The sequence below is a fragment of the Rosa chinensis genome, chromosome 2 (genome assembly GCF_002994745.2).
Source record: "Rosa chinensis cultivar Old Blush chromosome 2, RchiOBHm-V2, whole genome shotgun sequence".
Lineage (NCBI taxonomy): Eukaryota > Viridiplantae > Streptophyta > Magnoliopsida > Rosales > Rosaceae > Rosa > Rosa chinensis.
In genome coordinates this window covers 22296557-22321025 of record NC_037089.1, presented here as the reverse complement: position 1 = coordinate 22321025, position 24469 = coordinate 22296557, and the positions used below count along the sequence as shown (strand labels likewise).

Below are 24469 nucleotides of genomic sequence, written 5' to 3'. Positions count from 1 at the left end.
AATCCATTTTTCTCTCTCACTATCTTCTCTATGCAAACAACTCTTTTCTTCCATTACATTTTTTTTTTAAAGTTTTTCCCATATACTACACCAATTTCGGAATCAGACAACACATATCAGACGACAGCAAACATTTTAACTGTCGTCTGAAATAATCAGACGACAACAAGAAATATTCTGTCGTCTAAGTTTTCGAATCCAACAACAGTTTTTTCTTGGCTCTTGTGCAAAAGCATTTCAGACAATGGTTGATTTTTTTGATGTTGTCTGAATGAGTCAATTCAGACAACAGTTATTACGTGATGTTGTCCAAGGTTCATTTATACAATGGTTGATAAAAGATGTTGTCTGATTGTTTTTAATCAGACAACAGTTATTATTTCTCTGTTGTGCAATTACCATTTATACAATGATTCAAAAAGATGTCGTCTGATTGTATTGATTCACACAACAGTTTTTCAGTTGTCTATTGTGCGACTCTCTTTCAGACAATATACTGAAATTGCTGTTGTCTGAGTTTTAGGGTTCAATAAATGCTTGGCGCCCTTCTTAATTGACTTGGCCAAATATTCAATTTTTCACTTCCCACCACCATTCGGCCAAAACCCGAGCTCGCGCTCTCTCTCAAAATCATTCTTCAACTCCCCGATCTCACCAGTCATCTATCTCTACCACTCTCCCTCTCAGCTTTCTCTCTCTTCCACTCAACAAAACTACCTCTCTGAAAACTCTTCTCTCACTCTCGTTCAAGCAAATCTGAGAATCCGATTATGGCGACCAATATGGTGGTCGAGGATACGAGCTTCGAGGATGATCAGCTGGCCGCGATGACCACCGACGACATTGTCAGGGCCACCCATCTTCTGGACAACGAGATCCGAATTCTCAAGGCCCCTTCTCTCTCTCTCTAACTCTCTCTGTACTTGCGCTTCTACTAGTCTAGGGTTACAACTAGTGGGAGTTAGGGTTTCCTTAATTATTGATTCAGTTCGGAGAATTAGGGTGAAAAGCCCTCGAATTTGATTTTGTTCTACCCTGGAATTTGTGGGTTTTTGTGAAATTTTGTTTTGTTATTTATTGGGTTGTAAAAGGATAAGCATGTAGTATTTTTTGTGAAGTAATTTTAGGATTCTTTGTGTGTATATTTGTCTGACTTTTTGCTGTGGGATTGAAGGAAGAATTGCAAAGAACAAACTTGGAGCTAGATTCATACAAGGAAAAGATAAAGGAGAATCAGGAAACGATTAAGCTCAATAAGCAGTTGCCCTGCTTGGTCGGCAACATTGTTGAGGTATGCTCCTTTTTCTCTCTGGGATTTAGGTTTTTTAGTCTCGGTGTTTCTTGCTTTAAGCATAGTTATTGTGGTTTTGAATATCAGGGATGCAAATGGAAAAGTGTCCAATTTGCTTTGCTAGCCTAGCCTAATTTATGTGCCAGATATGCTGTTTAGCTTTTAAAGTATCAACTGCAGATTAGCTGATGAAAAATGATCAGTACCTTTTACTGTAATGCTAGCTGGTGATTAAAACCAGCTTTCTTACTTACCATGTGTGATGTGTTCAGTCTTTATCACATTTTTCTTTTCACAAGATATGGCTTTAGAGTTTAGACTCATGAATAACAATTGGAATCGCATACAATTAGGCTAGGACAACAATACCGGCTCTTTGAGGAGCCTTGAAGAACTCTGACAAGCTTCGATAAAGTTTTGTATAAAACTAGAAAATGAACTAAAATTAAATATAATTAAGAAATGCTTCAGATAGCTTATGAGTTTGGAACCCATTATCAAGCAGAGTCTTCACTTTTCATTATTTTCTACGGTAAGTGATGAAGAGTGTGTGTGATTTCTTGAGCTATATCAGTCTAGGCAATAATGAACATGAAGAGAAACAAATCTTAGGTTTTACACTCTTTGCCGATGTCTCTATATATGTTGCTCTCTCAGTACTGCATATATACTTGGAGTAAAATACAAATAGTTTTTAACTGAACGGTAGGAAACGTACATTTTTACAATGTATTATTTTGACAATGGTGTCATGAGTCCCTCAGGTAAGAACTAAGTTTGAGATGTGCAATTTTACAGATTCTGCAACGTAACAAATGAGAAAAGGGACTCCGGCCAGTTCTTGTCTTTAACCCAACTATAAACAAATAATGTTTTGATGATGAGGTATACTTGAAGCAAGTTTGTTATGGGAGTTCGTCACAAACATTTAACTTAATTGTAACACCTTTGTGCTGAGGTTTGAAAGGTTTCAAGATTGGAATGCACAATTCAAACTTGAAATAGTAAAGATATTCTTTGATCTTTATATAAGGCTGCTGCAGAGATGCCCTTTTAAACTATTTGTGTCTGTGTTTACTAGCTCCGTCCCTGCTCCCAAGTCCCAAGGGCTAGCTAATGTTCTAGCTAGCTAGCTAGACATATAGTTTTGTACAATATTGAAGTTTGGGGCATAGTTGGAACCCCGGCCTGCCTCTTAGCAAAGAACTAACTTCAAATTTGTTGAACTAATTGGATTGTCACAAGAGTGATGGCAGACTTGTACCAATTTAATTTTAAGCCGTTGAAAGACGTATATTAAACTATTATATAACTTGTTTGGGTCACCATACCCTGAGACCTTGTTAGATGACTTATAAGTATATGAATATGTAATTTCACTCATGACTCTCTTGTTGCAGATATAGACTATATGCAGACCTTTGAGCTCTGAGCCTGTTTTTTTTAAGATGATGAGTTTGTTGTTATTCAAAAATTACCTGGTTCTGACTGATGAAGCTGAGGAAGATGGGGCAAACATTTATCTTGACTCACAAAGAAAGGGCAAGTGTGTTGTTTTGAAAACATCTACTCGTCAGGTAAAGCCTGCTGATTAATGTTTTGTTCATATTTTTGTACATTACTAGTAAAAGCAAAGAGTGCAGTTAGTCGTATTGTGGCTCTTGCATTATCCTTCATTTTAAAACAGTCATTCATCAACATTTGGAAAACGAGTTCTTAATCTGTCTACATGAACTTCTTTAGAGTTTGTTGAATTCAGGGGTAACCTCAGCATGTAGCTGTCCCATGATTTTCTTCAAATTTGAGAGTTGATTTTGGACCCAATTCTTTTTTGTACCATATTAGACCCACTTGTTTAATTAGGATGTATTGGTTTTTATTGATTGCAGACAATCTTTCTGCCTGCTGTTGGGCTTGTTGACCCTGATAAATTAAAGCCTGGAGGTCTTGTTGGTGTGAACAAAGATAGTTACCTGATCTTGGATACTCTGCCATCCGAGTATGATTCATGAGTGCAGGCTATGGAGGTTGATGAGAAACCAACTGAAGATTACAATGATATTGGAGGGCTAGAGAAACAGGCAAGTTTCTGACTTTAGGCGTGGGCTGCTGACACTACTACAAAAATCGAAACACACAACACTCATCACACAACAGAACTAAAATTTGCTGTTGTGTGTTAACACAAACTCTATCATACAACGGTACAAATATGTTTCTGTTGTGTGAATGTAAGAAAATTGAAAACTTTTTTCTTAGGAAGGTATTGCACAACTGAGTTAAGAAGTTTCCGTTGTGTGAATATGAGGCCTAGATGGAGGGAAATGAGCACATAATTCCCTCCCAGAAGGACCTCAATTTGAATTATTCACACAACCGTTTTTTTGATATCTGTTGTATAATGAATGTTGCATGAACCTTGAGAAATCCTCTAGGTACACCTAGTGCAAGTTGCACAAATTTACACAACAGATTGTCATAGTTCTGTTGTCTGAGCATGGAAGCAAATTGCACAGCGCGGCAAAATTAATTTAACTCAAATGAAACGAGTCACAGGCGGCAAATTTTCCCTCTCAGCCTGTTTTGTAATCATATACTCATACAACGGTCCATTAATTTTCTGTTGTTGGAGAAACTTGAAGTCTCCCACTAAAGTGCTAAACAACTTATGTAGTCTTTATTGAAATCAATACTCTCGATCAAGGTTCACTCCACCTTTCTTATGCCACCTCTCGTTCGTCTTCTTCTTCTACTATCTTTCTTCCGTTCCTAATATCCCTCTTTCTGCCCTCTCTCTCTCTCTCTCTCCAAATCTCCCCCAAATTTTCGATCTTTGGCCCTAAAGCTTCGAGCTATCTTGAATCAACCATGGATCTGGCCCTGAAAGAACTTCAATTTCTCGACCTCTCCCCCCAAACAGTCCCCCAAGACCTTCTACCTCATAACCCTAACCCCCAATCCTAGCCCATTCTCTCTGAAGGTAGTGTTCAGTTGGAGGTTTTTCCCTGGAGGTTTAGCAATGGCGTATTCGATATCATCAATCTGCAATCTATGGTTTCTCGACACACTCACTCTCTCTCTCTCTCTCTCTGTCTCGTAAAACCTTTCTCTCAGTCTTCCATCTGGTTCACTCCACTTTCTTCCCCGATATACCGACCCAAATCCCCACATCTCCTCCACCTGGGTTCACTCATGTTTTACTTTACCGATGGATTATGATTCTCTGACCACCACATTGCTCTATCCAATAGGGAATGAATCCCTTTTTTTTTCCTTTCTATTGAAGCTGATTGAATTCCAGGTATCGATTAGCAATGGCGGTGAAGCACGGGCTCCACCGAAACAGAGCCGCCAGATCTCATTCCCTACTGCGGTATTTATATTTGTCTTGTTGTTTGGTTGATTTTCTTCGTCGGCCATGGCCTCTACAGCTCCGGTTGGTCCTTGGCACCCTTTCAATTTATTTACTTTGAGAACAGTGTGTGTGTGTGTGTGTGTGTGTGTGTGTGTGTGCATGGTTAAATGATTCTGTGGAATTTAGGTTTGCAGATCTCAATTAGGTTTTGCTTTGGCTTTGCAGTTGGGGGAAAAATTACCTTACTTGCTTGCAATTGCTCTCTTCTTTGCTTTAGAGAAGCAGAAAGAGTGAAAATTGAACGTCCTCTTGTCAAGATTATCTGAAAATCAGGAATGCTACTTTTCTTTCTTTCTTTTTTTTGGCTTTTTGAGCTGTGAGCAATGCACATTTATTACAAACTTTGCAAGTGTGTTTTGTGTTTTAAGATAGTGAGTATATGAGTGCACATTGCAGTATTAGGATAGACAGTTTAGCTTTGTCTCAGTACTTAGATGGTCAAGTTTTAAGCAGATTTTGGTGATTGACAACAAATTGTGGTTTGTATCGACAACTATATAAATATATATATATATATATATATATATATATGCCTCTGCTTCTAGCCTACATTGAGGTCTTTTTGATTGAATTATTCATAGGTTGAATTTGGTTTTTTATTTTTGTAGTCTGTGCTTAATCTGGAGGTTGTACATATTGAAGGGGGAGAGGTTTGTACTGTAAACAAGAAAAGAGGTTGGGCTGGTAATTTTATTCATCTTTGTTGTTATTTTGTGAACTGTACTGGTTATGGTTTTCAGTGGAAAATATGGGGTTTATGAGACTAGACTTGATCAGGCCAAACTGTTAATCTTTTCTGCTTAAATCTGCAGGTTGCCGTTTCCTATCTTCATTGATGTTTTTCTAAGTTTTTTTTTTTTATTTCTTTTGATTGACTGATAGCATTATGTAGGAACATGATTTGCAAGGTCTTCAAAATCTGTTAGCACCAATTGATATTTACTTATTTAGCTTTCTGTCAGTTTTTCAGTTCAAGTTAGAATTTTTAACTATATGATATAATGCTTTGGGTTTCATAACGAAATTGTTTCAGTTGTCTTTATTGAATTTTGTCCTTTGATAATTCAGATGTTTGAAGCAAGGTTTGAGCCTATTTTTGCTGTTATTTGCTGTTAGAATTGATTGAAGATAAGCCATTAGGAAATCAATCAGTCAATGATCTCAGGATGACTTATATTGGTCATTGTTTTTGTAGCATCAGAAGGAACAAACCCAGTCCAATACATCAATTTATTATTAAATCGTTTCTGATATGAAAATCCAAAGTAAAACCCAACCCGACGTAGTTAGGATAACCGACTTAATTTGGGATATAGTAACATTCTGATTGTTTAATAAAAGTTCATTTGCAGGCATGATGTTTCTGAGCTGGAACAAATGCTTGCAGAACAAACAAAGATACTGTCAAGTCTTCAACAACAGGTTTGATGATTTGGCATCAGAGGTTTGTTTCTTTTTCCTTACATATATCTTCTTGCTTTCAAACCAGTAACCATCCTACGGTTTTCCATTGTTTGCTTATTTTCAAATTGTAGTGCTGCTGTATCTTAGTGTTATTATGTAATTATTGTGGTAGTTGAAGTTGTTGCTTGTTTGCTGCTTTAAATAGCTTTCCTTAGTTGATTAATCCAGCGGGCTTATTGCCCATTGCTCTGTAGTCTGTTCTGGTTTAGTTTCTCCACGAAAATTTTGTTTTCACAAAGAGAGAAGAAAAGAAGGTCCAGTTTATGCTCTAGCTATGCCAGTTATATATCAGATTTCTTCAACTAAACTATTCAATATAAATCTTAGATAACTGAATCCTAATGGTTTTAAGTTAGCAATGCATCCTTCTCCTAGTTATATTCATTGTTAAGCCACATTTATATATACATATATGGGTCAGACATCCTTCCCCAAAAGTTATCCATGATTACTGGTTTAGACTAAGAATAATTATTAGTTATAACTGTCTTTAGGGTCTAAGGCATGGAATTAATGGCATATTGTGTATCACTTGCAATACACAGCCATAACCATGAACAACTTTCTCCACTTGGTGTCATATGTAAAGGTTTCTTCCCAAAATGCTTTCTCTGTTTTCCTTGTGTACTATGCATGGCAAAATTCAGGAAGGATACTGTAGGTGACAATGTTTTGTCATTCACTGGAATCCATAATTTGTACTCATAAGTAAATGGGTTGAAATTGTGAATTTGCAGGGCATTATTTCATTTCATGGGCATTTTCAAAACGACATGTCAAAACTGATTTCAAAACCTTTGACAGGTTTGGTACAATCGGGTCTTTAGGTTATGAAGTTGTGATCTATGATTACATAGTTTTGTTTAATTGAAACCTGTTTACCTGAAGTTCATATTATTCTATATATGCAGTGAATTTTCATCTGGTCTATATAACGATTTTTAACTAACGAGCCAATGATTTGTTAAATGGTTCTTCAAAGTTATATCACCTAGAATGCAGTTTTAGATAACATAGATTTTCTCCTCAAGAGTTTGTCTAGTTATTATCCGAATTTTGGAAAGGGATCCAACTGTTTGTTCCTTTTTAAATCACATACAGTCCTTAGTTTGCTTCATCTACTCCTTTTATGTGTATTATTAAATTTTGCAAATGTTATTCGTCACTGACGATTCTCCTCTCAGGTGGATCCAGCCAATGTAAGGCCAATTCAAGAAGGGGTTGTCAATGCATTGTTGGAAGCGGAAAAAGTTGCTGAAGCTACAAAACAAGCAATCAAAAGGAAAATTGCACAAGCTGCTTCTGTTGACTTCCAATCACGAAGCCTACCGGCAAAGCTTCGTATAGAACCGGATGATCCTGAGGATGTGGTAATTTTTCCATCTTTATCATTGTATAATAAACTAGATGTGTGGGTGTGGTAATGGTAGCTCTAATGGGGTCCCTCTATCTGCTGACAAGACTCCCAGAACTTTTCTCGCCAAAAAAATGACCCACAGAGCATTCCTTTTGCAAGTTTGCACTTTACCCCATCTATGTAATATGGGAATAATACAATGTTCAGTAGTTCACTATTAAGTACTAATCTGACTAAAAGCAACTTAGGTTTGGAGCGTTGCAATTTAGGTTTTTTTTTTCTTTTTTTCACAATTCACAAAGTTTCTGGTGGGTTGAGTCACCAAACTAGTTTGTAGGGTGATTGAAATTATTTTGTGATCTATCATTTCCTACAATACCAGAAGTTATGGTACAATTTTTGAACATCTTTCTGACTTTTCTTTTTATACTGATGCTTGCCAACTCCAAAATCTGCAGAAAATTGCCAAACGCAAGAAGATACATGCTTTTAAGTCAAAAATGAGGATGGAGCAGTTGGAAGTCACTCAGAACAAGCGTCAAAATGCTTGTCAGCAATTCCAAACTACCAAAGGCAAGACTAAGAAGGTAAGTTGGTATTTATGCGTTTCATTCTGCTTGCAAAATTGCTCTGATCTTTATCAAGTTACAGTAATCTACAGTTACCATTTTATTTATGCACGTATTTGATTCCCCATTATTTTTTGGAGTGAGGGAACCAATATAAAAAGGTACAGAAACACAATTTTTTATTTTTGCTTGTATTATATTGCGGTTAGTGTTGTTTCAGGTCTACAATTTAGTATATATCTAAAATAAGTAAATCTGCAGTGCTCAACTTTAATTGTAAGATAACTTTGCTATGGCAGTCAAGACATTATGCATCAAGTATAAGTATACTCTATTTTGACAAACAAAAAAAAAAAGAATACAAGGCAATAGAAAAAACCTTCATTTACTACTACCGATTGCACATTCTAGATTTGTAACTTTTTTTTTTTTTCAGAGTGGTTATTTATCTGGACGCAAGCGGGAGAGCATCTTCAAGTCTCCTGACGATCCTTTTGGAAAGGTTGGGGTGACTGGCAGTGGGAAGGGTTTGACAGACTTTCAAAAGAGAGAAGCATTTGCATCTCAAAGGGGGAGCAGCTGAGAATGATGATGAGGCTCCTTAGCTCCAAATCTACCTTCCCTGTACCTAGTCAAAAAGGTCCAGTCTGAGCTTGTTAGCTAAAAACCTTTGGTAGTATTAAAACCTGTAATGCTCTTACGACCGTGGTTATTGTTGCTGTAATAGTTTGCTTCTCCTATTGAATATGTGTTTTTGTCTATAAATGAATGAACGGTTTCATATCACCAGAGGTCAGAGATTTTTTAGGGGCTTAGGTAGAGCTTTCCTTGTTGAGCCATCTTTGTTGGTACTACTCTGGTTCCCAGGAGGGATCATTGCCAAATGGCAGAACATTGGTCTATATGGCCTTGCATATTGAATAGCTGGGATGGGAATTGACAGGAGAAATGGAATTAGAATGAATATAACCAGGAGAAGGATGCATTGCTCATTTCTGGCACTATCTCCAGGTCTAAACAGTACAAACAAGAAGCTGCAAAATTTAAAGCTGAGATAGGCATTCAATGCTAGAAGCTTAGTTTTTTTATTCATGTGTAGCTAGCTAAGAATGCTCTTGGTGCATTATCTTGTTACTTGAATGTATTGATGCTTGAATAATGGTTCTTGAATGATATATATGGATTAGAGTATTGTTTATATGGTAATATATTGAGCATTATTCTGGACAAACATTTATATTGATATTCTTGTTGTTGTTCAAGGTTTAGTCATACAACACAATACAAAACAATATGTTGTATGAATGTAAAAGAGTTCAAAATTGAGGCTTCTCCTACAACAGTCACTAGTTGGTACCTAATTGATTACAGTATTCACACAACGGATAACCAAATATAGTTGTTGTGTGAACTAACAACCAACAACAAAAGAAAACAAAATTCTGTTGTGTGAGATTCATAACACACAACAGAAATAAAATGATCACTGTTGTCTGAGTAATCAACAGACAAGAGAGATAATTTTACTTCAGTTGTGTGTTACTTACCTCAGACAACAAATATTAAGTTATATCCGTTGTCTGTTAGTAGTCTCAGACAACAAATAATGAGTTATATCAGTTGTGTGTTATGAATCTCAGACAACAAAGAATGAGTTATATCCGTTGTGTGTTATGAATCTCAAACAACAAAGAATAAGTCATACCTGTTGTGTGTTATGAATCTCAGACAACGGCAAAATTTCATCTTCTGTTGTCTGAATGTGCCGAGGCATCGCCGCGCATGCCATGCCAGGCACATGCTGCGCAGAACTCACACAACGGAAATAGGTATTTCTGTTGAGCAAACTATTATCACACAACGGTGAAATCACCGTTGTCTGATTTTTCAATCACACAACACTCACTTAGACCACGGTGAGCTTGGTCATCACACAACACAAATTCACCGTCGTCTGATGACCTTTTTGTAGTAGTGTGACTTGCTCACTGTTTGTATCCCCCAAACATTTTGGATTCCGTACCCTAATACCTTTTTTTTTTTTTTGTGGCTGCAACAGATTGAAGAACTGGTTGAGGCAATTATTTTACCCATGACCCACAAGGAGCGTTTTCAGAAATTAGGGGTTCGCCCACCAAAGGAAGTTCTTTTGTATGGACCTCCTGGAACTGGTAAAACTTTAATGGCCCGGGCTTGTGCTGCACAAACGAATGCCACTTTTCTGAAACTTGCAGGCCCACAACTGGTTCAGGTATAGCATAATTTCTTATTGTTATTGTCATTATAACTTTTGTTTCATTGAATGCAAGATTCTGTATTGACCAATTTTAGGTGCATTTGTAATTATTTTGAGGATGCTTTAATGCCTCTGTCATTGTTTCATTTTCTTCATTTTGGATTTGCATTTGCTCCTTTTATTTTGATCTTTTTGCTCTGTTTACACAAGGATCATCTGTTTCTTAAAGTTATAATGTCCTTGCATTGTGAAAAATTGAATTATTTGTTTGTGATGTTTCTTAGATTTAAATGTTTGTTCTACAGATTTCCTTTGCCTTATCAACTTGATGGCTTACAATGCTTGAATTGCTTAATCAACTTGATGGCTTTAGTAGCAATGATGGGATCAAGGTTTGTTTGTTTTCATATATTCACTTCTCTTGTAACTATGATTATTTGTTACACTGAAGGCATAAATGATTTGAGCTTCCCAGAGTAAACTATAGCTCAATAAACATATATGTAATATCCCTGTATGTGATGAATCAAAATCTTAAGAGCACTGTGAAGATTTTATGCACATTTGTGTGGCTTAGACATACCAAGAAAATTGAAGAATTTTTTTTTCGTTCTTGGGTTCAAAATCAAAACGATTGAATTGCATATTTGCATCTGTTTTGGCCTCTGTTAATGGGAATTGAATCGATTGATTAATTGAATTCCATTTGCATCTGTTTTGGCCTCTGTGAATGGTTGTTGAATGTTGAATACTGTTTTTGTTTATATAATTACATGATTTCTTCTGGTCAGCCAGTCAATGAGTACATTGACGCAGCTATGAGACATGTTCTCCTTAGGCAGGGTCTCCTTAGACAAATACCATGTTAATTTGCACAATAATCCAGTTGTCTACCTTCTGCGCTATCCCTATAGTTGCTAAATTTGAAGCTTCAAAATGAGAAGCTGAAATGGGTTCTCCGAATGTGTGAAACAGTACTTCCAATGTATGCTCCTGCCAATCTAATTGTCTTGGCCTATATCTTCTGTTTTTTCTAAAGTTATGACTCTTATTAGATTTTTTTCATTCAAGAATCTCCTGGTAATGGGCTTCCGGTTGAGAAAATTCCTAAAGAAAATTCAGATTTTGATCGTGCAGTTTCGTTGTCCTTGAAGGTTCTTAATCTGTCTTTCTTTTTCTGGGAGGTGGGTGCTTCCTTATTTTGAGGTCCTTGATTTTTTGTAATTTGAAGTGAGTTCAGACAGCAGAACAAGAGAAAGCAATACGTGAGATGCAGCTGAACGACAGGAATCAAGATCCAGGAGTTTATAGTACACGGAAGGTATACCTTCTATTTATGGTAGAGTTGCTCAGTTGCGTATACAAATATTAGAAATAGTAGAAAAGATATTTGTAATAATAACTATATCAGAATTTCATTCAAACAGTTTCATTTCAGGTTGTATGCACTACAGAATGGAGGGTTTAGGTCTCATGTTATACAAATAAGAAGAAACATTCTCTAATTTTTGGCAGACATTGTCTCAATTAATATTTTAGGCTGCATGTAACTGTTTTAGCTTTTCGTACTTATCTATCTGTCCTAAAAAGCATGTCAGGCATAAATTCTGCTTATACATCTATCAAACGAAGTACATTATGAAACTTTAGTGAAACAATCTATTGAGACTCCCCTTGCTAATGAAAAATAATTGTGGATTCTAGCAAGGAATTAAGGTCATCACAGCAAAATGGAGCTGAAGTTGTAGAGCAGCAATTAGTTAGTGAAGAGTCTAAGCGTGATGATGGTAGTCATCTTCAGCAGGGAAAACTGGTAGCTCACAGTGATGTGGTATAATCTCTGTTCTTACTTTTTATATATTTAGCCCATGTAAAGGAAAGTTGACTGCTAGACTAGTCAAATTTATCACACATATACTTGTAGTTGGGAAGCTTATCTCCAAAAGAGCTTGACGAAGCAATTATGCTTGAGACTGCACTTTTTGGTAAATCTCCATACACCTAATAATCTACCTATACATGCCTCTTCCTCATCCTCTCTATCAGCAAGGCAATTGCTCAGAGAACAACATGTTCTAATCTCCTGCTTGCAGTCACCATCATGAGTTTGTGACTGTATTGTCCAGCACTTGATTGTTAAATATTTACTTGCAGGATGATGAGTATCTTGCATCCCACTTAGCTAATAAAGAGAAAGAAATGAATGTTGTCCATGAAGCTGCAACTTGTCAGTTGAAGGGAGATGTCAACAAAAGAATCGAGCCAATGGTAGTGTACTGCTGATTATATTCAATATTTTACCATATTGTTTTCAGAGTAATAATCTATTTACAATTGATTTTGGATTCACATTACTGAAATTTGGTAAATTGCTTAAGTTCGTTTTTTACATTTTGGTAGATAAGAAGGCCAAAATCTTAAATATTACGAGGATACAGGGAAACAGTTGCATATAGGCTGTGCCATTATGATGGAGTGATTTACCACTCACGTAGTTAAGATATGATTTCCAGATTGTAGGTAATAGTTAAATATAGGCTGTGCCATTATGATGGAGTGATTTACCATTTTAGTTTTCACTTGCTAGATGTTTTGTTTTTTTGGTCTATGATCTATTGTCTCACGAGATAAGATAACAGGAATTTGAGAGAAGGCTAGATGCAAAAAGTGCTTCACTTCCTTGTGAACCAGCACCAGATGATGAGAATGCTGTGACTCTTCTTGTTCGGATGCCAAATGGCAGCCGCCTTAGCCGTCACTTTCGCAAATCTGACAGGCTTCAGGTATGACGTTAAAATTGTTTAGAGGCTTATATACATTTCTCTGTCTCCAAAATTCACTAAACTGATGCATGGGAGTTGATGATTATGAAATTGACGCTATAATAAATTGTGAGATCAAACTAGAATTCTGATGTTCATATACCTGTTGGATCATTTCATGCCTTGTTAAGAGATTTGTATTAGTTTTCTGTTAGCTTGTTTTAAAATGAACTTTTAGTCAACCAGGTGGCATTGGGTGAAAAAAGTGTTTATCTAACTTCCCATCATTCATACATACATAAAGGAGAGGCATCAAGGCATAGGGGAGTGACAGCGAAAGTAAAGGCTATTGTTGATGCAACTTCTGCTGGCATCTTCATTGTCATCACAAAGTGTGTTCTTCAAGACTTGGTTGGTTTCAACATTTTACTAAATTTTGTTAGAAAACTAGTTCTGTTGATGTAATGACTTTGTTGGATATATGGATGAATGTATCGGATTTTAACATAAATGAATGTGTTTTGGATGTGATGTCATTTTGAATGTTTATCAGACCGTTCAATCCAGCTAAAAACTATTGTCCAATAATTGATCATCACAAAATGCCTAACAAAAACTGTTGTATGAGCCATCTAACTATAATACTATAAGGACTAAAAGAATGAGAAAGTCATTGTCCAGCAAAACAACAAACAACAGTTTTTTGGAGAAATCTATAGTATCAGTAATGGATGGACAATGGGATTTGCAAGTACATATTGTCTGACTAAGCCTTCAGACAACAGCAAGCATATAAGCCCCTGTTGTCTGGCATAGCATTCAGACAACAGCAAGCATATAAGCCCCTGTTGTCTGGCATAGCCTTCAGACAACAGCAAGCATATAAGCCCCTGTTGTCTGGCACAACATTCAGACAACCGTAAGTATATAAGCCGATGTTGTTTTTCTTGGTGTTAAGACAACAGACAGCATAGTAGTCGCTGTTGTAGTAAACTTTATCAGACGACAGTTTTTTGGTATTGTCTGATCCATGTATCAGACGGCATTGAGATAGACAACAGCAAAGTATATAATCAGACGACAGTGAAAAACTGTCGTCTGATTGAAAAATTGGTGTAGTATATAACCCATCTTTCTCTCATACTGTCTTCTTAATTTCTATAATAACTGTTTCTTCTATTACATTTTTTTCTTTCTATTTTCTCAACAAACAAATTATAAAAAAATTCATTTACACATGCAGATCATGTGTGGAGGAAGGCTAGCATATAATATTTGTCTTGTAAAAGTGAAAATAATTAAGAATATATATTATTCTCACTACAAAAGTGTGTTTGGCTTGAAAAGTGAAAATGAATTAAAAATGTATATTATTCTCACTTAGGCACCTTCAGTGATATGTAGGGTTTTATATAAGAAAAAAAAAATTAGTGTTGTATGTATTGTCCACTAGCTATCAGTATTAATTAAACAGATGAGAGTTGAGACTAAATTTTTAATAATTTAAACTTTTTACCCTTCTCTGATTCAACAATGTAACACATACAAAGTCTTTAATTAACAGAAGTGGGAATAGAAAACCCATAGACCCGTATTGAAATGTGGCCGTGTTAACCATGTCGAGAAGCTGCTTGCCGAGTTGCCTCAGAGACATATATAGTCATCTCGAATGCAATGATATCATCCTATATCATTCACAAGACGAGTAATTGAGGAAGCTATTCGGTTGTATATGTGAGAATAAGATGATCTTTGATGGAGTTTTCCTAACGTTTTCAAGGCTGTTTCCACGATCAGCAGCTATACCTCCTCAGCTTTATCTCAACCATGCATCTCTAAAACCTTCAGATTTCTTAAGAATCAAAAAAATCATTCCCATCACAAAAAATTTCGCCTAAAAAAAAAAAGAGGCTCAACTAATAAAGGTTACGTTTGTATCTGATGGAACAATTGAAAGGAAAAGATGTGTCGATCGATGTATATGTTTGTCAATGCCATGTTGCATTGTGATAGGAGCATTTTAATGCGACATTTTGAATGTTATTTCCTCATATTTACTTAGTTATTTCCTTAATTAAATCAAATTTTAATAAAACTTTCTATTTTTAGGAATTTTAATAAAGTTTCTATTTTTAGGTATACCATGAAGCGAATGGAGAAGAAATGAGCTTAAATCCACATAAGAAGCAAGGGAACGTTGGAATGATAGAGGCAAGGCACGAGGGTTGCAAAAATGAGCTGAAATGAAGAAATAAAGTTTTCCTGGTCCGGCTAGGAAACCCAGTCAAAGTAAGAATCATGGGTCATCTAGGAAACATGTTTGGAGAAATGAAGAAAAATGACGAAAAATGCAAAGCCCTAGTTGGACTAGGAAACTTACTCTTGCTAGGAAAAGGAATCCTAGTGACACAAGGAGTCCCAGTTGAACTAGGAAAACAAAATAAAATTCTGGAAGGTTCAAGAACGTTTCATGTGAAGAGTCCTCATTGGACTGGGAGTCCTGATGACAATAGGATACCTGGGTGGACTAGGAGAGCCCAAGAACAAGCTCAAAACGTCCTCTATAAAGGTGATATGGATTGGGAGTCATTTTTGACTAGAAAAGATGGTTAGAAATCAAATTTGTAGTCCATATTAGACATATACTGATTTTGGCCGAATTTCAAGAATATATCTGGATAATGACATCTCAATTAAATCCTAAATGCATCTAGACATGATTGTGGCCAAAGGGAGACTTCTACAGATAATGAAGAAGAATTTCAAGGGATTACAACATGCAGAAAGATTGAAAAACATGTCTAGATACATTCCTTGAAGTCCGCATTTCATTCTTGGCTGAAATTGAGGAGATAAATAAGAAAATAATCATGTAATTAATGCAAAAATAATCTTCCTAGAATCAAGGTGATAATTTGAAGACTTCTTATTGGTTGGATGACACAGGAATGATGATGTGGAATTATCTAATTGTTTACTGCTGTGTGGATTAATCAGAAAAATCCTAGAAAATAAAAAGAAGAATTTTGAAGGCTTGGAGATCAAGTTGTCATCCTCCTATAAATAGGAGTTGTCACGCCCCTGATTTTTAAACACAAATAAAAATCTATATATAATCTCATAATTATACATGCGTGAACGTTCAATCATCAATACAAAATACCTGAAAACTTTTTCCTTTTAAACAGAGTATGTACTGATGTCCTGAACCCTCAAAGTTAATATACATTCGCTCTCCACAGAGTTATATATTACACAAGTTTAAAAATTGAATTGTCAACAACAAAATAAACGTAAATGCCACTCAGAGTTAACTATACAATGGAAGTCCCTATCAAGGTAAGTCACAAAAATGGCTTCCTACCATAAAGCTACAAATGCGCTATCTCAGCTTCAGCCCCGATTATCCTAACCTGCAAGCCCTACACCGTTTGAATAGTGTACCGGGTTGTCACACAACAAACCTGGTAAGCTTTTGCAAACCCGTATGAGTAACTCAAAACACATATGCACAACTCACGCCAAAAACGAGGAAAATCTTTCAACTCGCGAAAAAAGAAAACATACCATGTTTCCCAAAACAATACTCTTTTTCCAAAAGAAACAACTAAAGTCACACCGTGACAAAATTATATGAATCGTTAACCTAACAATTCAAATATGATAAATCGATCCAACCTGGATAAAACAACAAATCGGTCCAACCTGGACAAAACAATAAATCAGTCCAACCTGAACAAAACAACAAATCAGTCCAACCTGGATAAAACAATAAATTGGTCCAACCTAGACAAAACAACAAATTTGTCCAACCTGAACAAAACAATAAATCGGTCCAACTTGGACCAAGTATCAACACACATAAAGCATACCCATTGTTAACCTAACAAATAGAATATGATTCTTTAGTCCAACCTGGACAAAACATCAAATAGGTCGAACCTGGACAAATATGTACCCAGGAGTCTTAAGTAACCTACTTAGATCCATGAGGTATGATGGCAGACAGACTAGACCTCTAACTGAATCGTAACTTGTCACCCGGCCAAGGTTCAACCTTACGATATAACATTACCATGAGGATGCAACTTGCAACCCCAGATCCCTGGGCCAACTTGACCCTTAGATCAAAACATTAAGCTAGTCACACTGGACCCCAAATGTTAAATCAAATCAAACGGAGAAATCACAACCTGTGACTCTCAAATCCTCAGACCACCAGTCCTCAAATCAAAACTTTAAATCAAACCAAAAGGAGAAATCACAATCTGTGACTCTCAAATCCTCAAACACTTTTCAAAACAATAGAAATACCATTTCCCACCATTTGTTTTCCGAAAAGCTACAACCCAAAACAATAAAACGCATCATTCATGCATATTGTTTCCATAAATCCACAAATCCATCAAAACATATATATTTCACGAAAATATATATATATATATATATACACACACACATAGTTATTCACTCAGGAATGCCACTAATATCAACTATAGTTTGCAGTTAATAAATAACTCTAAAAAATATAAAGGTAATCAGTTCATTAATGAACCTTGTGAGATTACTCATCTCAGAATCCCGCTGTGTCTTCTATATAGAACCGAACTAACACTCTCACCAACAACTCATCCAATTCACCTTTAGAAGCACCTAATCACCAATGATCTCAAATCTGTAACGATTCACAAATGATTTAAGTCTGAAACCCCTGTTTTGAACTAAAATCCCTAAAGTGACGCCAATAGAGGCGAAACCACATCCGAAACCACCCAATGTCTCCGGAATACTTCTAAGATTAATATGCCAAAACTACAAGTTGTTCGGATAGTCGGATCCTCACGGATCGACACATTGAACGGTCTGAAACCGTAATAACCCTAACATGCTCATACGATCTCCAAAAATTATGTATTGTATGTCGAAATGCTCGTATTGACAACTAGATCAACATCAGGAACAGAAACTGTCCCTGAGGTGGCCGGAAAACACCACCACAATGGCGCCGCCGCCGCCGGCCCAAAGTTGGAATTTGACAAAACTCCCAACACCAAAATTCTTCATCTCAACTCCAATTTCAACTTTCATAACTACACCAAAGTCCAAATATGAACCAATCGATCGAATTTTACCTTAGAAGCCGACGAATCCGATGAACCCTAGTTTTGAATTCGCTCCAATTCGATCTCCACAGATGAAATCGATGCAACCAACCTTGGGGGAAATGATCTACGTCCCTTGAAGTGCAAAATCTCTTTTGGAACCATGACCAAAGGTGGCCGGAGCTGGGAGAACAAAGGTCGGCGAATAGAGGAGTTTCCGACCTCTTCTCGGGCTTTTCTTGGCATTGTAGCACGAGCTACAGCTCGACCCACCCTCAATTGCTTCCACAGACGTGTAGAGGGCAGCAAGGCGAACACAACCCACCTTGGATCAAGTTCTATGGTGGCCGGAGGAGGAAGAACGAAGCTGGCGAAGTGGAAGGTGTGACGCGGGCTCGGGAGAGAAGAGAAAGAAAAATCCTTCCCAAAAATGGAAATCTGATTTTTCTGAAAATTTTCCGGAAAAATCTCATGTATACTAAAATGGAAACTTTTTCCGACGGCTATAACTTTTTCATACGAACTCCGATTTTCGCGTTCCACATGTCCACGAACTCATATCGACGAGCTCTACGACTTTTGTGAAGAAAGTTTTCAGAGAATCCCAACGTATAAAAAGTCAACCTTTGCACTCCCCTAAAACCATACTTTTCAAATAATTAATTCGTCCCAAACACTTCCACTCAGTCCACGAGCCACGAAACCGTCCAATAACCAAAAATTAGATTCCGGAAAATCCTCGAAAAATAGCTACAAATTTCCTGGGCATCACAGGAGCATCATTGGAACGTTTCACACACCACTTCACACATCACTTCTCCCATAATTCTAAACACCAAAAATTCTCTCCATTCTCTAGTCTTTAGAAGCTCTGCGTCTCAACCAAGGAGGAGAAGAAGTCATCCAATACATCAAGATCCTAGCCACTATTCACTCTAGTGTTGTCCCTAGAAGATTGTTTGCTTTCAAGGATCTTCAAGTTCTTCGTCTCAAGGCTTTTTCATTCATCTTTCATGGTGTATTTCATACTTTCTTTTGTTTTCCTTTGTTGGATTCGTAGAGTTATGAATTCTAGTTAACATGATGTTAAGGGCAAAATTTAAAGCCTGTTTATATGTTTTGAAATAAAGTTGTGATTTCTATATGTTGATTTCTATGTTGCTTATGTGAGATTGCTTGATTGATTTTGGATTATAGAAAACTTTTGCATGTTTATGTTCTTTGGTGGCCAACTTAGGATATATGCATGTAATTGGAGCTAGATTTAGGTTAACAATTCACCTAATAGTTTTGTGACCCTAAATCATAAGTAGTAAAGGCTTTAGACAAAAATCGAAATCAATTAAGGAGAATTGCAAATAGAGGAACTTTTTCATACTAGGTTGTGCATTTTGATTGACATCTTTTCTTTGTTCTTCATGCGTTGAATGAGTTCTTGATTAGTTTTTTTTTTTTTTTAAATTAAAATAGAGGATTAGGCGATATTAGCCCCTCTTTAACGGTCATTGCGCAAGGCTCCTACTTAGATTAGTTAGCTTTCTAGACTATGATTGTATGTTCAATAGGTTTAATTTAGGCGCTTTTACTTAGATTAAATATTCAAGGAAAATAAAAAATGGGAAATCGTTTGCTTATTAATGTTTTATATGTCAAGTTCTTTCTCTTGATATAGAAAATCAACTATAGGAATTGTAATTGGATTTCTTGCATATGGATGTGGTTTTGATCTTTGATCCTTACGTTCCACCCTTGTATATGTATTTTACATTTTTATTTTTTTTTCTTTTAATTTTTTTATTTAAAAATCCTAAAACCTCCTTTTTACATTAACTTGTATATATTTCTATTCTTTGTTTTATTTTTGTAAATAATAGTTTTTACATATTTTAATTCTTTATTTGTTTATGCAATTACAGATGTACCCTCAATCCCCGGCTTGAACGATGCCTACTTATTCTATACTGACAACTACATTTTGCAGGATTAAATTGCGCGCTTACTTTTAAAATATCACATTGAACAAGATTAGAGCTCTGAATCCCTGAGCAGTCATATGGCCATAATGCTGCCTAGATTGATCAATTTGTTGACCAATACCCATTATCCATCGATGGCAAAAGCTGCTGGTCAAAAGGGTTAAGATGAATTACTTTTAAGAAGGAAGGGTTGCTGAAACTGAAACTACCCGCTATTCCTTTTTGACGTACTGTTATTTTTCTTCAAATTGGAATTATAATAAGAGAAATTGAATTACTTCTTAGAAACTCGACAGCACACAAAATGGTAAACAAGTGACTAATTAACTATAATAGTTTGTAGCAAAGTTGACTGAATATATCGCTTGAGAATGTAATAGAATTGTTTATAATATATATTGCTCAGTTTGATAGTCCTAAGCTGAAATTTATTTATTTTCTTACATAATGAAGCTATGATTGGCTTATAGATTTTAGTGAGTACTAATCCCAATGGTATTCAAAAAAAAAAAAATTCAATATATAGCCTTGCATGCATGACGCATTTTTCCCTAAAATTCATAATCAATGCTACAATGCTGCCTCTATTTTCATTGTGAACATTTAGGTGAAAATTGAAGGCACTGGCCAACCAATTGAGCTACCTCTTTAGAAAATGCCTGAAAATTAAGGGTGTGTCCTGTAACGTTTTATAAAACTATTTTTGTAATATTGGATTGTAGAATGAAAATGGGGAATTAAACTAGAAGTTTTTAAGATGTAAATACATGTTCGGTACAATTATTTCAAAACTTGAAATATTAAAAACATATCTATAGCACTCAGTTTAGTTTTTCCTAAGTAATCATGAAAGATTGACTATTTTGTTTGTATTGATTATGAATCATTTATTGGTTGTTATGAGAAAAGAAATAGAGTATTGTGAAGGAGATTGAACAAGAATCAAATCCCTCAATTTTGTTTATGAAATATATCATATGAAGTTGCAAGCTCATGAATCCTTAGTTCAAAAAGATAATTCAATCAAATGTCTCAATCTTAGTTGTTAATTTCTCTTGCCCATGAGATAATCCAATTATATTGAAGCATAAAATACCAAATCTTTCTTTCTAAATCATCCGTATAAATTAGATCTGACACGTGAAAGAGAGATTTTCTAAATCCTTCATTCTTCTCTACTGCATGATTCTATAAGTTTCAATTGATTGAAAAAGACGGGGAAGAAGAAAGTTCAAACAGCTGATAAAGTAGATGAGATCATGAGAAGAGAGAATAAGTCTCAATGGAAATTGTGGGAAAGAAAGAGAGAAAGATCAAAAGAGTGGAGAAGAGTTCGTGGATCTATGTGCTTAAAAGTAAAAAAAAAAAAAAAATATATATATATATATATATATCACTTTCTCTAATTGCAGGGCAGGTTGTTTTCAAGAAAAATGAAAATGTCAAAAAGTCATTTCCCATATTTATTCATAGTTCTTGAATTGTTTCCTAAAATTTGTTTTCCTTATTTTTCAAATTTAATGCACCGAACGCAAATTACATAAGTTTTTGAATTCATAAAATAAATGACAGTATCGCAAAATGATACCGAATGGGCCGCAAGCCCTTCTCTTAATTCCATCCAAACTAGTAGCATTCAAACCTCATGATGCGCATGCATTTCCAGATACTCCACGCATTTGTCCATGTATTTATCATGGAGTTCCTTGTCCCTAAACAACTCACTATATTCATTAGCTCCATCTCTGTATGGCTTCCCCTCCTCATCCACCACAACCAAATTCAATGAATTCGCCAACTCGTTCCTTGTAAACCGTCCACTCTCTTCGTCTCTCGGTACCTCTATCCCGATCTTCTTGTCCCAAAACCTAGCAATTAGCCCTTGATCATACATAAATGGCAGCATGATTAGAGGACGCGCGTATTGGAGCGACTCAATGAGGGAACTCCAACCGCAATGAGTCAAGAAACCCCCGATGGACTCGTGGGCCAAAATTTTGAGCTGAGGAGCCCACGTAGGCCAGACAAGCCCACGATCTTTGGTCCGGTCCTCAAACCCATACGGTAGATTAACCGAGTCACCTTCCCCAGACCCATGAGTGGGTTTCCTTAGCACCCAAAAGAAAGGCAATCCACAGAGCTCCAATCCAAGAGCCAACTCATTGAACTCTTCTTGGCTTAAATTAAGCTCACTCCCAAACGCAACATAGACTACTTTGCCTGTCTCTTGTTGGTCCAGCCACCCCGCAATTTTGGACCAATTACTATCTTTTCCGTCTTCATCACTTCTTGGTACAGAGGGTGGCAATAAGCCCGTCGGGAGCACTACAGGTTTTTGGTGAAGGTGTTCAAGCAAATCGAGCCACTCACCCTCGATCTCTCTACTACTTCGAATGAAGTAGACTTGACAACCTTGGACAGTTGATTCCAAACGAAACCAATCAGTCACCCCAGAAGCATTTGGTGCCATATTACCATCCACCAGTCTCTTGGCCTCGAAAAGCCTAAAATATGGTTTGGACGGAAAGGGAATCCATTCGGGAGGGACAGTGAAATGCTCGGGCTGTGTTCTAGGACCATAGCGAGACACTAGAACTGGTGATGTTGGTCCAAGGAAACATAGACTTGATGCATTGAAGATACTGAAATGGGCTCGTGAGATGCCGAGCTTGATAGCTATTGGTGGCAACCAGTGAGGGGCAAAATCGTGAATAATCCAATCCGGAGGATGTGCTTGTAGGAATTCAGAGATACCTTGTTCCAGTCCATCATGAGCTATTTTGAGGTATGGGATAGCGTCGTATGGGACGTCCATGGTGGCCTCTGCGTTTTCGGGGAGATTTTTGACGCGGGGGAGAGGGATTTGAACTAGACTTATCAGAGGGGTTAGGTTTTGTGGGATCTTCGGCAGGCGTTGGATGTTTCTAGGTGTTGAAATGAAGAAAACCTTGTGGCCTCTGCGAGCTATGTGCTTGGCAACCTCAAGAAATGGGATTATGTGACCGAAGGCAAGCCATGGGAACAAAGCTATGTGGAGCTTCTCAGGCTTAGTTGCAGATGTAGAGCTCATTTTGATTGATGGGGTGGTTTGTGCTCACTATACTCTTTCGTCGCCTTTTATTGAAGCTCTGAGACCTTGACAACCGACATCCGAAAGGTAATTGGGTTGTGTTGAAGAGATAAGTATGGGCTTTCCCCGCAATCTTTGATTTATTGGCCGCCGAGCCGGGCAATCATTAATTCAATATAATTACATAATATTGCTGATGATAAAGTAATGTAAGTTGCAGATGAAGAGAATCGCGGTCCACTACAGATTAATTAACCCCAATCGATCGTTCAATAATGATTAAATTAAAATAAAAAACACATTAAATACCAACCATTTGAAGTTAAACAATAAAAAAGAAATTAAATATGAACCATTTGTTTTGGCTGCACCATGCGGGGAGATTTTCAGATTGATACCATATGATGTTCAACAAATGTTGTGGGCGACGAGTAGTGGTATAGCCGTATAGGTCATAGTATAATATTCATATTTTATGATATGAATATGCAACACTATTTCGTTATGCCTGGATGATGATATTCTATTGATAAAAAGCCAATTCCAATAGATTAAGTGGAGAGTCTGGCGTACATCTAGTAGGGATTAAACTTACGAATTCGTGAGGACTTTAATCATTCAGTACAGTACATTATTCCAATTAAAATGAAAATTTTTAGATAAATTGATGCAATTTAGGAGCTAAGACTCGATGAGAAAGAATATTTATTTCAAAAAAAATGATAATGATTAAGATAATATAATATTAATTCTCACATACCTTGACAGAAATATAGTGCTTTATATCTCAAAAGAACTAGCCAATTAGTTATATTATGTATATTGTTGTGCTTGTTTATTGAACCACACAACTTGTCAAAACAGGCACGAGGAAAAGGGGAAGGGCAGGTTGTCTTTGCCAATCCGGTAGTGAGCTTAAAGACTCAAAATAGTGATTTGAAGTGTCACTATGCCCAAGTATTTTAGTTTCCTCACAAGCATAAACATATCGTGATGTCAGTGAGATTTGAATCTGTGACCTCTACGGTGCTGTTAATTAGACTAACTGACCAACAGGCCACGACAGTCTAAGGTCAAGTATAACATAACTTATAAGTTAAATGGGAAAAAATATTTGGTAAACAGCTCATTTTTAATATTATATCATTAAGTTACATCTTATAAAAATTGCTAAAAATGTTTTAGAATAATTTCAGTTTACCTCCCTGAGGTTTGGGGATGTCATCA

General features: G+C 36.4%; 2 protein-coding genes and 1 pseudogene across 2 annotated transcripts; 2 read left to right on the top strand and 1 right to left on the bottom strand.

Moving 5' to 3' along the window:
- The first annotated feature begins 770 nt into the window (after positions 1–770).
- On the top strand, positions 771–12337 carry LOC112188809 (26S proteasome regulatory subunit 6A homolog). Its single transcript, XM_024328015.2, is given in 10 exon segments — positions 771–890; positions 1175–1291; positions 2740–2868; positions 3181–3372; positions 10156–10347; positions 11388–11486; positions 11573–11653; positions 11760–11770; positions 12037–12163; positions 12257–12337. Coding segments are annotated over 10 exon segments (1149 nt in total).
- On the top strand, positions 4606–8882 carry LOC112183914 (annotated as a pseudogene).
- Positions 12338–21648: 9311 nt separating the features above from the next.
- LOC112188161 (putative UDP-rhamnose:rhamnosyltransferase 1) lies at positions 21649–23328 on the bottom strand. The gene has a single exon (XM_024327218.2). It carries the CDS (start codon positions 23240–23242, stop codon positions 21809–21811), a length of 1434 nt encoding a protein of 477 aa, XP_024182986.1. The 5' UTR covers positions 23243–23328; the 3' UTR covers positions 21649–21808.
- Between the last annotated feature and the right edge of the window lie 1141 nt (positions 23329–24469).

Bases quoted from the DNA above. Each gene is read 5' to 3' on its own strand.
- LOC112188161 (XM_024327218.2), bottom strand. From the start codon at position 23,242: ATGAGCTCTACATCTGCAACTAAGCCTGAGAAGCTCCACATAGCTTTG.